This window comes from Rutidosis leptorrhynchoides, chromosome 1 (assembly GCF_046630445.1).
Source record: "Rutidosis leptorrhynchoides isolate AG116_Rl617_1_P2 chromosome 1, CSIRO_AGI_Rlap_v1, whole genome shotgun sequence".
Lineage (NCBI taxonomy): Eukaryota > Viridiplantae > Streptophyta > Magnoliopsida > Asterales > Asteraceae > Rutidosis > Rutidosis leptorrhynchoides.
The window spans coordinates 80,314,856-80,330,541 of record NC_092333.1 but is presented as its reverse complement, the minus strand read 5'-3'; the positions used below and the strand labels follow the sequence as shown (position 1 = coordinate 80,330,541).

Genomic DNA, 15,686 nt, shown 5'->3' with positions numbered 1-15,686 from the left:
TCGTGAATCCGATGTCAACCCTATACTTGTTCAATGTCGTCATATGTATTTTTACTACAAAATACATTAGGTGAGTTTCATTTGCTCCCTTTTTAAATGCTTTTGCAATATATATATTTTTGGGACTGAGAATACATGCGCTGTTTTTTATAAATGTTTTACGAAATAGACACAAGTAATCGAAACTACATTATATGGTTGAATGGATCGAAGCCGAATATGCCCCTTTTAGCTTGGTAGCCTAAGAATTAGGGAACAGACCCCCTAAAGGTAGATCTACGAGAACTAACGACCCCCATTCTAGAATTTGGAATGCTTTAGTACTTCGATTTTATCATGTCCGATGGGTGTCCTGGAATGATGGGGATATTCTATATGCATCTTGTTAATGTCGGTTACCAGGTGTTCAATCCATATGAATGATTTTTAAACACTTGCGAGTGTATGATTATTGAATAAATGAAATCTTGTGGTCTATTAAAATTATGAAAATGATCGATTATGATAAACTAATGAACTCACCAACGTTTTGGTTGACACTTTAAAGCATGTTTATTCTCAGGTATGAAAGAAATCTTCCACTGTGCATTTGCTCATTTTAGAGACATTACTTGGAGTCATTCATGACATATTTAAAAAGACGTTGCATTCGAGTCGTTGAGTTCATCAAGATTATTATTAAGTCAATTATAGTTGGATATATTATGAAATGGTATGCATGCCGTCAACTTTCGATGAAATGAAAGTTTGTCTTTTAAAAACGAATGTAATGTTTGTAAAATGTATCATATAGAGGTCAAGTACCTCGCGATGTAACCAAATAAATGTATTCGTCCAGATGGATTAGGACGGGTCGTTATATGAATGAACCTTTCATCAGATGTCAACACTTACAAATTTTACAATGTATATGTAAAAATCACTCGAGATAATGCCGAGTGCTTTTTTTCACTAATCTTTAGTGATATCCATTCAAAATCCAGTCATTTTAATGATGCATCATCTACAACACCAACTATGGTCCTACTAAACTTGCATCGACAATTAAAATAACTAATTTCTGACCACCAATCAAGTACTCTCGAACTTCACTATGTTAAAGTGAGTATATACATTTTGAGCCTCTTCACTCTCAAATTTTAAACCTCATTCCAACACAAAGCTTATACATTTTAAGCTTCAACCTATCTTTTTGGGTTCTTTCATATGTTTTTGTTGTCTTTGTTGACAATTTGTTCCCCAACTGACGCACTGAAAACAATAGTATATAAATGTGAGTTGTCAATACACACATGGTTACATTATCATTTTCCCCAAACTCTATATAAAATAACCCCATACATATACCCTATTTCAAACTGCAACAACAATATTTCAAACAGAATCGTGTAAATGGAAATAATTCTGATTAGGTAAAAAATGAATATAAATATAACTCTCGCATCAAACATTTGATTGTGACTAAAGGATTAATAAGTTACAGATGGTAGATGAAGCATATGAAAAACTCCAGTCAGTGAATTCCCATTGTGACACTAAATAATAATATTAATAATTAAAACTATCAATAATTAATTAATTAATAATTAAAACTAATCTCTGAATTTGAAATTTAGAAACCTACAACGCAACCCTAACATTGAACGCTTGAACAATTAATCGATTAAACAGTAGACAAATTGATTACCTGTAGACTATATGATTCGATATATTGCATAATCCTCTCCAAAGTTAGATGATGATCCGCTTCTTAATTGATTGTAGGATCTTCGATCTCCGAAGTACAAATGATCATGCCATGTAACCACATTCACAAACATCTCATCAAACTTTACTGTGATATCCCTGACTCAATGCATGTAAATGTTAAATATTCATGTTAGATGGTATTAGAATGATGTAATGTCATGTAAAGAGCCTACCAGTTCTTTGTATATTCTCTGCATGTGCAGATTCAAAAGTAAGAACATAAAACATCACCAATTCATATCAAATTTATAACTTGTGAAGGCTGAGTTACATGAATGAATGGTTCCTCATACTTCTTTGAAATCCTAACTTTCATGAATCCATCTCCGTAATCCAATAGGAGAGGTTTTTATCCTACATGAGTCGATTCGAGCTCTAGCTCGGCTCGATTACAACCCTACTCTTAACTATTGCATAGCTTACATGATGTTCACTGCTAGCATGAGAAATCAACGCTTGGACAACAAAATTCCCACAGTGATGAGACGACATCTCAAATAACGAATTTTTAAAAACCTTCGTGATTAACTCATTATACAACGTTTCAGGAGAAACTTCCAAGATTGCCTGCATTACATATACAAAAGTGTCAAACATTAATCAAAATGTTGTTAAATAGTAACAAACAAAATTAAAAGTAATCAAACCTTCATTAAATGGTTGAAAGCAGTTTCTTTCATTAGCCTCAAAAGTCTTTTAGCAATATTGTTCTCTATAAAGTTCCCTTTGCAGCCAAGAATAAGTGGAATTGCATGCAATAACTCATACTCGTAAATTTGAGATATCAATAAAAATTGCTGCCTTTCAAAAAAAAAAAATAACTCATACTCGTATCCAACCAATAACTACAAAGAAGTCTGCCACAACACTCATTATCATCAAATCATACATCATTACATTAAAACATCATATAAGGTTAAGATACGAAAAAAAAATCATGCCTGCAAAACCAAACTGCCAATCTGTAATGAACATAAAAGCACCTGATAATGGAATCGATATGGGTATTGAAATTTAATCGATCTTGAGAAGATGAGACAATTGAACCGATGGGGAAAAATTAGGGTTCTTTCGACATGTTTTGATAAAATCAAATCTGAATCTCCTATTGTTCGATCAAAATCAAAGCATATCTAGTTCTTGTGCTTTTAGGTTATACGGATCGGATGTAGGTGAAGATTTCATGATGTAAATTCTGATCCCGTCCTTTTTTTGGGTGTGATTTCGATTGTGAGGAAAACGGACCACCCCTATTTTTTTAGTATTATTCCGCTCAATGTTAATTAGAAGGGTAATTTAGTCATCAAATAACTAATCAAGGTGATTATGAGGTCATAATGTTAATTAGAAAATTTGGATGGTCTAGATTATAGATGTTAATGACAATGGAAGGCTAGGATTAGTGGTTTGAATTTTAGATGATCTATTTTTAGTTTTATTATTATAATATAAAGAGATTCTAGTTGTAAGTCATAAGTGACTCAAAACCAACCCCTGCTTACACCTAAAAGAAGGTATAGAGCTGGTTTTTATGTGGCATAAAGCTGATTGTTAGTGTCTTATAGAGACTTCATAGTGATGAGCACCTAACAAGTGAGGAGAAAATGGAAGCATATATTGCGAGACTTAGTGTAGAACAAAAAATGAAGGATAAATCAACTGGTTATGTAGGAAACTAAGGTCAAGTTCTTGCATAGATTCTTGCATAGTTCAATTGAAATATCTTTTCAATGATTAACAAGGAATGAAGTCGTGAATTCGATTTATCTAGGATATAATTTTATCTTTAAAACTAATAATAACTTTTTATAAACTTTAAATTTTTAGTCGGGTACGACATGGTAAACTTACCAAAATTTCTTTTCATATTTATTAGAGGACAGAGGAAAGGACAAATAATTAACAAAAGGTTTGTGGTGTCGTTTTACGTTTTAACTTTGAAATTAACAAAAGGTTTGTGGTGTCGTTTTACGTTTTAACTTTGAAATGAGAAATGTCGTTCTCATACAGGGTTTTTGTCGCCACGTGTTTCTTTGGTTGATTTTGGTACACAAAACAAATCATTTCTCATCATCAGAAGAAAACAACCGCCCCTCTCTCTTTCTAAAAGTGAAATACCCCCGAATTGTATTGTGCCTTCTTGCCTACCACCAATGAATCCATAACGATTTTCCGTACAAAACCGTACAAATTGTATGTATTAACGTCAGATTTTTGTGACCGGAATGTCACATCTCCGGTGACCGGAATGTCAAGGAAGACGACAGCGTGAATAAGTTTCTCTCGGCAACGAAGGTAATCTGACATTCGTGACCGGTTTCTTTTAAGTACTTTAAATAATTTGTGTGGAATTAATTTTGGGTTTTGAATCTAGGGTTTTGCTTTTTTTTTTTTTTTTTTTAATATCAATGTAGATGATGATCGAGATTTTGTTTTCCTGGTGGCAATAGGTGCATTATCTGGTATGTATACATTATTTCGAAGAGTTACAATATTTTTTATTATGATTATTGATGTCATTTGATATGGGTTATGTTTATTGTGTTGATTGATATCTACATGTTATGTTTTCTGAATTTTGATTCTAATTGGGTTTTCTTTAATGTACTACTTTTGCTTCTAATTGTCGCTAAACAGTAACTTACTAAAATTATGACAATTTTCGGATTTTATGTTGTTCTATATCATAGATTTTGGTACTTTGAATTTAAAAGCTTTGTTCGTTTGTCTGTCTTTATGCAAGACTGAGTTTGTGTGTTTTTGCTCTTTATTGATTTTTGTATAATGTTTGCATTTAATTGTTGGGTTTTTTTTTTTAGGTTTTTTTTGATAAAACTACTGTGGATTACCACTCCCTATTGCTTTGTCCATCTCTTTCATAAATGTTTCTTTTGTGACTTTCATCATCTTTCACAATTGGAGATTTGGAGGTTCGTTTTTTGCCCATCAAAGATTGTTCTACTTATAGTGATTTGATAAATGTGCATATGTTAAAGGTTTCAAGTGAGGAAGCAATTGAATTTGCAAAGCTTCTTACCCTCAAAGAAGGAATAGTTCTAAGTTATACGGAGTAGTTACTTATTACTCGCGTATCTAAACATGTACAACTGCATTAAACAATAATAGTGCTAGTGAAATTAATTGATTTTGATGGTATTAATTAAGGATTAGTTGTAACTTATATTAACTTTTCACCTGCTTTTATTGTTTGTCTATGAAAGTTTGTATTTTTAATTAATGGCAATTTTTAATTTCAAAATTTATGTGATAGTACTTATTAAATTGCGTAATGAATACCTTGAGGTGCAAGTGTGCTATGTATTTGGCCATCTTTTGAATTTGTCTATATATCAGTAGAAAGTTAACGGTTCATAACAAAGTTGTGTATAAATGTAGGATTACACCAAAGTCTTATTCAAAAATTTGGTCTATGATATGTGTTTTTGTATGCTACGTATTTCTATATGGGTTCTTACATTAATGTTATTAATGTGTTAATTGGTCATTGTATGTGCTTCTTATTGACTTTTGTATAATGTATGTTTGCATTTTTAGTTTCATGAAGTGTTAGGCTTTTTGATTTAGCTTTTTTGTTGATAAAAAACAGTGGATTAATGCTCCGTTTTTAGTTCAACAAGTTGTGTACAAATGTATGATTACAACAAAGTCTTATTCAAAAGTTTGGTCTATGATATGCATCTTTGTTTTGTATGTGTTTCTACATGGGTTTTTACAAACATCAACCATATAGTCCAACAAGTGGATCACCATTATAAGTGTCAAGATATTCAGGTCAAATGACTTTGCAAGTTGGGTAACTGTTAGAATCTAATGATGTGAATTGTACATGTTATTAATGTGTTAATTGGCCATTGTAAGGAATATTTGCATATTACTCTGTCTTGATTGAGGAAAAGAATTAGCCAGCAATTTGCTACTTCACATTTATATTACCTAATGCAATACATTCTATTACTATATGTACGCTTAAATAGTGTTTTAAATTGTTATTGATATGTATTGAATTTGGTGTTATTAATTTATGCTGATTTGAGTTGTAATGTTTTGTTACTGAATTGTTATTCATTTGATTAATACAGAATGGGACCAGAATCGGTGATTGTTGTTCTCAAACCGAACGGTGTCAACAAGTTAACACAGACTCGGAACCTTCCAAGAAAAAAAAAAAGATTAACCAGTTCAGGAAAACAAACTACAAAAGTTTTTTGGTTTAAATCACCACTGTAACAACTTTTGGTTCACCTCATCACTGCATTAGCCTTTGGTTTACTTCATCCCAGCAACTACAAAACAGCTACATTTTGTTGTACTAAATTTAACTGTTTACTCTGTTTAGGAAACTGTATCAGTTATATTTGATTATACTATGTAACCTTGCAGAAACTATATCAGCAGCGACCACAGATGCACTAGCAATTTCATATTTGCAACTTTTGCCTAGATATAAAATGCTATTATATATATAACCAGCTCTTACACATGCGCAACTGTTTAAAAGACTAACCGCAACAGACGATAAAACTATATTGAAAAAGAAAAAAATCAAATATGCGCAGCGAAACACGTATCGGACCAACATCTAGTTTAAAAGAATAAAAAAAATACTTCATTAAACAGTTACGAGTAAATTAGAACGCAAGATAATATAATCATAAAAATCTACTCCGTATATTGTATTTTTAAGTACAGATAAACCATGATATGATATTGGCGGGTGTAAATAATTTTCTTTAAAAGGTTTTCAAAACCCTAATTTGACCTAAATTTTTCTACTTATCCTTCCTTCGTACTTCTTATACAAAACCCCCTTTATATTTTCTATTAATTAATTATTAAAAATTAAAATGAAAGCTTTTTAGCTATGGAAACAACGGCCGGCAATCCTACCGTTGCCAAGGAAGAAGGTGAAATTGGTGATGTAATTGCCGATAAGAAGATGGATGTTGATGTAAATGAAGAAGCTTTAGATTTGAATAATGGTGATAAGGATTTGGTTAATGTTCAAGAAACTGAAAATCAAGAAAAACAAGATGAATCTTTAGATTCTATTGATGGTAATAATGAACAGGAAATTAGGGTTCGTGTTTCTGATACACAAGTGAAGGAAAAGAGAAAAAGGGGTAGGCCAATAAAAACTGTCAGTATTAAAGAAGATGAATATTTAGACTCTAATGGTGGTAATACAGAAGTGAAAGAAAAGAGAAAAAGGGGTAGGCCAAAAAAGACTGACAGTATTAAAAAAGATAATGTTGTTGATGATGCTTGTGTTAAAAATCAAAGGTTTAGTAGCAGGCCTCAAAGAAGCACGACGAATACGAATATTTGCTATAATTATTGGAAACAGCGTCTGTGTATTAATAAACATAGACAACAGAGCAACAAAAGAAAGGAGAAAGATGAAACAGAGGAGGTTAAGTCTGATACAACGCCTAACGTTGAGACTGATACAACAACACCTAACGTTGAGACTGATGCAACGCCTAACGTTGAGACTGATACAACGCCGAAGGTTAAGACAGGCAGACATATGGTTTCTCATCAAAATGTAGTGTTCCTTTTCCCTTGCTTGTTTTACTTTAATGCGCATAGATTAAACGGTTAATGGAAGTTTTTTTCCGGGTATGTGAAACTGTCTATGGATATCTAATAGGCCGTGTATATCTGAGTAAAAGATACCGCTTGTCCGGGTAGCCTGAACACCGAAAAATTATCGGCTTACCGTATCTAACTTAGAGATCGTAACAGCACATTGGTTTATGCGTATTATATATGTGTTTATATACATATTGTATATTTGTATTTATAATTGTGTGTGTATAACATCACATATTAAGAAGTTTGTGTGAAGATCCTTTTTTTTTTTTTTTTTATAATAATAACATAAAATACTGTTAAGTGTAGTAAATTAATCAGTTTTCTTAAGAAATTTTGTTATTTAAGGTCTTGCAGTGTTTTATATGTGGAAATACTGTTAAGTGTAGTAAATTATTGTGTCATTAGCTAAAAACAATTAATATCTGACTTACTATTTAATGAATCTGTTCAAAATACTGTGAACCGAAGTTACAAATTCACCGAATTCAATTATATCACAACCCCTCAAGGATATTAGATTCTGACTAGATCTGTGTTATACATATGTATATCTAATTACTCGTATTTATTTATTTTCATTGTATATATAACTAATGACTGGTAGCATTATTTTTATCAATCTTCTGAAAGGGAATTCGAAAATATGTGCGACCGTTGATGTGTCATCAGTGTAAAAGGAAAGACAAGTGCCGGGTTGTAAATTGTAGGAATTGTAAGAAAAGGCGCTACTGTGTGCCATGCATGACGAAATGGTATATTTTTTCTCCTATCACTTTAATTCTTGTTACAGTTATCTATTATAATTTGTTGATTTCAATTACATTTCATCTTTCAACTAGTCGACTGTGGTGTCAAACTATTAAAAGGTAAATAATGTAGAATGTTTTCCTTGTTCGGGCTTGGGAGGGCAAGTAATCTGACCCCGCGCAAGTAATCTGACCCCATACTCTGATGCACGTAACCTAGCAGGATTACTCCCCGTGCTGTCAAACTATTGACATAGCTAAAAGATGTTTAATGTACTTTGTATTCAAAGGATGTGAATTCTTATATTTGTTTGTAGGTACCCCAACATGACAGAGAAGATGTTTGCTAAGCGTTGCCCTGTTTGTCTTGGCAATTGCAACTGCAAATCTTGCCTGCGTGGTGTTCAATCAGTGATGTGTCATCAATGTCAACATAATAACAAGGGCTGGGTTGTAAATTGTGGGAATTGTAAGACGAAGCGTTACTGTGTGCCGTGTATGACAACATGGTATATTTTTTCCAGTCACTCTAATGCTGCTGTTACAGTTACCTATGACAATTGGTTGTTTTTTGGTTATATTTTATCTTATTTTAACTAGTCTACTATGCAGTAATTATTTTGAGCATAGCTAAAGTTGCGTTTGATAAAACTGAATGATTTAGCGCTGAATGGTTCATAATGATTTAAAGTCTCTGGATAAACTTGGTTCTGAATGAAAATATGCTCTTTGATAATCATTTTGAATGAACGATATGAATTGGCTAAAATTACCTTATTAACGTGTTACATAACTTACATGAATAAAAAAATTAATGTACTTGATTGTTAAGTGTTCTTGGATATGATTTGAGGAGGATATAATGGAAAGTTTAAGTGCTTAATATTAAAGAAAGTGTTTCAACTCTTAATCGTTTAACATTGAATGCTGAACCATTCAACATCATATGTCATTTAGAGGTCCGAAACAAACGCGTTGAATGTTGAATGGTTCAAAATTCACTGCTGAACCATTCAATTAAGAGGTAAACAAACACACCCTAAATATCTGAAGTACTTTGAATTCAAATGATGTTAATTCTTATGTTTGTTTGTAGGTACCCTAACATGACAGAGGAGATGTTTGCGGAGCGTTGCCCTGTTTGTCTTGGCAGTTGCAACTGCAAATCTTGCCTGCGCGATGTACACCCAAACGTTGGTCACTGCAGCCTATCTTTTCTTAAGTAACATACTGCTCTTTAATTTTTTGTTTATATCTAGAATTGCATTACCAAATCCGTTCTCTCTTTATTAGGTCGAACGAAAGACCGTTTTTAAGCAAAGCGCTGATAACAAAGTTCAATATTCTATTCATATCTTACATTTCCTTCTTCCATTCTTGGAGCGTCTCAACAAGGATAACATGAAGGAAAAACTGATAGAGTCTGAAGTTCAAGGTACCTTTCATTGCTCAATTTTGTTGCTAATCCAAAGTTTTATGAATACTTTCAGATTTGAGAACTGATTGTTGGAAATTCCCTGGTATTTATTCGTTTAGACTGGCGTTTCCGCTACTTGTTTTTATTTATGTAAATAACTCGGAAAATATTTATGAAAACACACTCATCTTTAGTCTTGCTCCTTAATTATTTGAGTTGGCTTTTTTTATTATGGTCAGGATGTCGTGTATCTGATGTAAAGTTAAAGAAGGCAGCCTGCAGCTTAGATGACCGAATGTACTGGTATGACATTTTAATCATTTCATACTGTTTTTTATTTTTTTTTTTTTTTTTTTTTTTTTTGGTGCTAATAAACGTGTCATGTGATTGATGTATGCAGTGACTGTTGTAAAACCTCAATTTTTGACTTGCATAGAAACTGCCCTAGTTGCAATTATGACCTTTGCCTTCAATGTTGCTCGGAATTGCGTGACGGAAACCCTAAGGGAAACAAACCAGAAGTTACCGCTGAATTTATAGATCCTGGTGCTGATTACTTGCATGGTGGGGATTATAAACCTGTTGAAAAACATGAAACGGAGCGCGTAGCACCAAAAAAGATCATTCATGACTGGAAGTGTTTGGATGGTGGTCAAATTCCTTGTCCTCCAAAAAGTATGGGTGGTTGTGGACGTGGAATATTAGAGTTGATGTACGTTGAGAGACAAGACCGTGTTTCAACATTGTTGAAGAATGTAAAAGAGCTTTTAGATAAGCATAAATTGGAAGATGAGGAATGGTGCACTTGTTCGAATTCAGTTACTCAAAATGATGGCGATAAGCAGTTACGTAAGGCTGCATTTCGTGTGGATTCGGATGACAATTACTTGTATTGTCCTCGGGCTATTGACATTGAATCTGGGGATCTAAAACATTTTCGGTGGCATTGGTCGAAAGGTCAGCCTGTAATAGTCAGTAATGTTCTTGAAACCACACTTGGGTTGAGCTGGGAACCAATGGTTATGTGGCGTGCTTTCCGTCAGGTTACAAATACTAAACACGACATACTTTTGGATGTGTCTGCTCTTAATTGTTTAGATTGGTGTGAGGTTAGTTCCTTGTCTTTATATTATGTCAATTATTGGGTGGCTGTATATACAAGCTTTGGTAATACTATCTGATTTACATTTGGTTAATCTGTGATTACAACATGCAGGTTGATGTTAGCGTTCGTCATTTTTTTAATTATTATATGGATGGTAAATATGAATCCAATGGGTGGCCTCAGATGCTTAAGTTGAAAGACTGGCCTCCATCAAATTTGTTTGAAGAACGTTTACCCCGTCATTGTGCTGAGTTTATTACTTCTTTACCCTTCAAAGAATATACACATCCCTCTGATGGCTATCTTAATCTAGCTACAAAGTTGCCTGAAAAGTGCTGCAAGCCAGACGTGGGTCCCAAAACATATATTGCTTATGGTGTCACTCAAGAATTAGGGCGTGGAGACTCGGTAACCAAACTTCACTGTGATATGTCTGATGCGGTATTCCTTTTATTGTTTTTTTTTTATTTATTTATTTATTTTATTTTTTTGCTTATGTTGGTAATGGATTTTGTATCCTATCATTAGAATTGAAGTTGTCTCTTATCTTTTTAATAATCATTTGGCTTCCTAATGGCCATTTAAGTGGGATGAGAAGAAAAAAACTAGTTTGCTAACGGTTTCGGCTTTGTTAAAAAAAAAAAAAAAAAAAAAAAAAAAAAAAAAAAAACTGGATTTTGTACCCTGTTTTGGTGTTAATATATCTAAAGTTTTTTCCCACCATTATATAATCGTCATGTCACAACCTTCCTTGAGGTCAAATTTGTTAAAGAGACAGCATATACTCTATTTTAGTCAAAATATATGCACATTCACTTATATATTTTTTTGGTGACCTGAAGGTTAACGTGTTGACTGACACTTCAACTTGGACTCTTGACTCTGGTAATCTTCAAAACATAAAGAGATTAAAAAGGAAGCACAAGGCTCAGGATCAAAGGGAGCTATTTCGACCCAATATTGATAACACGAAACAGAGTGAAGAAGATAGTAGTGATGAACAGACAGAAGATACGGAAGTCGATAATCAGAATGGTACTTGCGTTGATGGGTTAAATTTGGAAGAGGGTGGTGCTTTGTGGGACATCTTTCGCAGGGAAGATACTCCTAAATTGGAGGAATATCTTAAAAAACATTTCGCAGAGTTCAGACATGTTTTCTGTTGTCCACTAAACCAGGTGATGATCCTTATTTTGGTATGTATTTATAAATGCAAACATTGATGGTGAAATGCTATTGTTCTGTAAACTGTTGTGCCCTATGTTGTTGCTGTAGGTTATCCACCCAATACACGATCAAACATTTTACTTAACCGTGGAGCATAAAAGAAAGCTTAAAGAAGAGTTTGGTGAGTACTATGCAATTGCAAGACGAACATCACCTTTTTTTATTAATGTGTCTGATTGTATATGTTTTTTATATATTTATTTAATTATTATAAGGAATTGAACCTTGGACTTTTGTACAAAAGCTTGGAGATGCTGTCTTTATACCTGCTGGTTGCCCTCATCAAGTTAGAAATCTTAAGGTACACCAACTTAACTTTTGTTATTGCTTTCAGATTGTTTGCATATTATAACTTGTTTTCTATGTTTGTGCTGTATCGTAACTTGTTAATTGAAGTTTTGTGAATCGGTATAATTTCATATTATTTTATGTCATCAAACCTCTAAGATCCTCTTGCTTAGCCACCGACTTTGAGATCCATTAATTTGTCTTCGAACCTTCATTTTTTGTTTACATAAATAACTGAAGGTTAGTAATGTGTAAAATTTGTTCTTTTGAAATACGAGACATACTAACTAACAAATACTATTACAAAACTAGGCAACTGCAGTCCGTTGAAGATTTCTGTCTTGATTGCTAGGTTTTTAATTGAATTTATTTTGGGTGTTTTTTATATATTGTGCTGATATTAATCATTGTGTTGACATTGTGTTTTCTGCAGTCATGTATAAAAGTTGGGTTGGACTTTGTTTCTCCTGAAAATGTTGGTGAATGTATCCGTTTAACAGAGGATTTTCGCCTTCTACCACATAATCATAGGGCAAAAGAAGATAAGTTGGAGGTAATAATTATTGTTGTCTCTACATATTGAAATGTTAGATATATATCCCATTCAACATTCAGTTCTAGAATCCACAATAAATAGTATCAGAAATCTTGCTGAACAGAAGACCGTTTTGTCAGCTATAAATTAACGAGTTCGAATAACAACTTTGGTATTATTTTAAACTGTATGCGGACCAATGCCTTTCTGTCCAAGTTATAGCATAGTTTAAGAGCTATGTAAAGGCTAGTTGGCTATTTCTTTTTTCTTTTTTTTTTTTGTAAAGTGTAATGGTGCAATTGGTTTATTATGCTCCTATTGGCAGGTGAAGAAAATCGCACTTCATGCAGTAGATGCAGCAATAAAGGAATTGAAAAATACTAACCGAAATGAGTAAGCTAAAGGCTTTTATACTATTAGTATTCAATGAAACCAAATAATGGTGAAACTGTTTATAAATTCAGCTTGTTTGTTGGTTATAGAGTTTTTTACCGGTGAAAATGTTAAACAGTGGTGGTTTTAACATGTACGGAGTAATTTTTTAATTGAAGACTGCCAGGTTTTTACTGGGTTCAGTGTTCGTTTTGAATCATTACTTGATCTGATTTAGTTTTGGTCCAGTTAGTTTGAACTAGATGAAAAACATCCATACTGTTTTTTCTTCTTTTGTGTGGTTGTGTTTGACTAACAGATGCGTTGCGGATATATTATTGCAGAAACAAAACGGAGAATGAACTTGGGAATACTGCCGGGACACGTCGTAAGAAGAAGAAACAAAAGATATGTAGAATATGATTTTGTAACACTCTTTCTTTTAAGCTATATCTCTAAGAGTCCCAACGGTTAAGTGGTGGATGTCGCCCTCGACCAAGCCCTGCAGGGCGCCGATGGCACCGGCTAGCATTTGGTCCCACCCTGATGCTGCTCTGCCGCCTTTGTTTGTTTCTTTCTGATGCACATTTGAGGACGGATGGATTGGAGTATAAGTAGTACATTTTGCTTGTGTACTTGTACATTTAATTTTAACTAGGCCGGATCGGCCCGCGCGTTGCGGCAGGAGCTTTCGGCGTGTGTATTCATATTTAACGTAGCGTTGTGTATTTACGGAGGGGAACACGGCCCATGTGTTAAGCGCCGGTTTGGATGTCGTTGTATTAATCGTTTTTTAAAAAGTATCCGTTTCGAACGTAGTTAGTTTTGTTTTGTTCAATAAATTTTTTCAAGTGTAAACGGTGATGTCGGAAAAATTTAACTCGCGGCGAACAGAAAAATACGGGTTATCGTTGTGTTTAGCGTTTTTTAAAAAGTTGTCTGTTTCGAGTATAGTTAGTCCCATTGGGTTCGTAAGATATTTTCGACTTGAACGGTGGTATTGGAAAAATTTAACTCGCACCGAGCGAGAAGATAGGGCCCGTTATAAATTCGGGTGGAATTAGTTTCTTTTATTTTAATAAAATTATATAATTACACTTTTTACCCCTGGAAAAGTGTAAACTTCGAGGGCCGTTGTGTAAATATAGCCGAATTTGAGGGATCGTTTGTAATGTGAACGCAAACTCAAAATGACAATCCGATACAACTAAAACGACGAAAACCACCACCACTTTTAGTATACAAAGTATTAGTATCAATATTAATAATATTAATATTAATATTAATATTAATTAATATTAATTAAAATATTAATATTAATTAACTAATAAATATAGTATGTCCAATTTCTATGAAGAAATATTTTATGGTTGGTAATGTTTAATTCGAGGTTAAATCTGGTGAGGAAGTGCTGATGTAGCGCTGATGTGACAGTTAGTTCTGGTGAGGAAACTTATCATGGTTGGGAGCACTCTAACATATCAACCAATTACGTAAAGAAATGTGGATTTTGTTTTGAGTGTTTTCCTTGGTGCTCTTTTTTTATGTAATCATCAAGTATGTACTAGGTTGAAAGGATGCTTCATAGCATGTAACTAAGTTTTTTTATTTTAATTAAAAAAATAAAATGGTACCCTGTTAGATGATATACCATGAGTTGCAAACATATCACTTGAAGTGTTACAAATTACATGACAACCAAGAATGCTACATATCAACGATTGAAGTAAAGCTTAAATCTCCAGCTTCTTGATTAAAAACTTCACTCATAAGACTATGACTTTTAATGTAAATGGTTAATTTAAGCTTTAACATGTTTAGAAAGTTAAATGTCGGGTACATATTTATTACAGTATATTCTTGTATAATCGTTACACGTCTTTAAAGTATCTTTTATATTTTTTTAAATAATTTTTTTTATTCCCATAATTCTTGGAAGATATTAGTTAAAATGTTACCTTTCTCAATTTTAAAGGCATAAAAATAGAGGTTTGCTATATCATACGTGAGAAATTGCTTGAAACAGCCTTGGCTCACTGTTCGACTGTAGAACATCCGTAGAAGGTGTCTACTTGATCAACAAACATGTGTTGAGAATATCGTCTACGACTTGGCCACATGCTACAGTTTGATTGTAGGACGTCCGTAGACCTGATCAAAGTGCAGTTTGAAATAATTAATTATACTATGACTTGATAAATGTGATGATTAAATCATCTTAAGTAGTCTAAGATGTTTCCAACATCTAGAATCACATTTTAACACTTAGTTATTTGAAGGGTGAAATATCATAAATAAACTTTGCATCACGAACTAAATAGTCAACATAAGTGTTAACTGTTTTCATTAAACAAATTTAGATACTTGCATTCATGATCACTAAATCCTATTTAGGAGATATTCCCCATAATGCATGCGTTGGGCTTCTAAGTGAATTGTTGCTAAATTATCTTTCACTGCTTTGATGATTAATAGTATTACTGATGCGGGTGAGCTGGGCAAAGTAACCAGTAACACAACCAGCAACGCAACCAGCACAAGCTCAACATCTGTCACACGCGAATCTGGTCAAGCAATGGTCATGTTGCCATCTCTTTCGTATCATCTAAGTGTTTTTGGAGTTGGTTCAAG

At 33.2% G+C, this 15,686-nt stretch overlaps 1 protein-coding gene and 1 long non-coding RNA gene across 2 annotated transcripts; both read left to right on the top strand.

The window, feature by feature from the left end:
• The first annotated feature begins 3,697 nt into the window (after positions 1–3,697).
• On the top strand, positions 3,698–6,205 carry LOC139861995 (uncharacterized). The gene is made up of 3 exons (XR_011764031.1): positions 3,698–4,044; positions 4,164–4,211; positions 5,850–6,205. It is a non-coding gene; the product is annotated as an uncharacterized lncRNA (long non-coding RNA).
• Positions 6,206–6,464: 259 nt separating this feature from the next.
• LOC139861987 (lysine-specific demethylase JMJ29-like) lies at positions 6,465–13,996 on the top strand. The gene is made up of 14 exons (XM_071850526.1): positions 6,465–7,315; positions 7,996–8,117; positions 8,429–8,620; positions 9,208–9,304; positions 9,405–9,546; positions 9,768–9,831; positions 9,929–10,637; positions 10,745–11,074; positions 11,476–11,811; positions 11,909–11,981; positions 12,076–12,161; positions 12,582–12,701; positions 13,009–13,076; positions 13,400–13,996. Exons 1-14 carry the CDS (start codon positions 6,632–6,634, stop codon positions 13,476–13,478), a joined length of 3,102 nt encoding a protein of 1,033 aa, XP_071706627.1. The 5' UTR covers positions 6,465–6,631; the 3' UTR covers positions 13,479–13,996.
• Positions 13,997–15,686: the final 1,690 nt, after the last annotated feature.

Bases quoted from the DNA above. Each gene is read 5' to 3' on its own strand.
- LOC139861987 (XM_071850526.1), top strand. From the start codon at position 6,632: ATGGAAACAACGGCCGGCAATCCTACCGTTGCCAAGGAAGAAGGTGAA. The intron at 10,638-10,744 runs GTTAGTTCCTTG...TACAACATGCAG, and splicing joins ATTGTTTAGATTGGTGTGAG to GTTGATGTTAGCGTTCGTCA. The intron at 11,812-11,908 runs GTGATGATCCTT...TTGTTGCTGTAG, and splicing joins TCTGTTGTCCACTAAACCAG to GTTATCCACCCAATACACGA.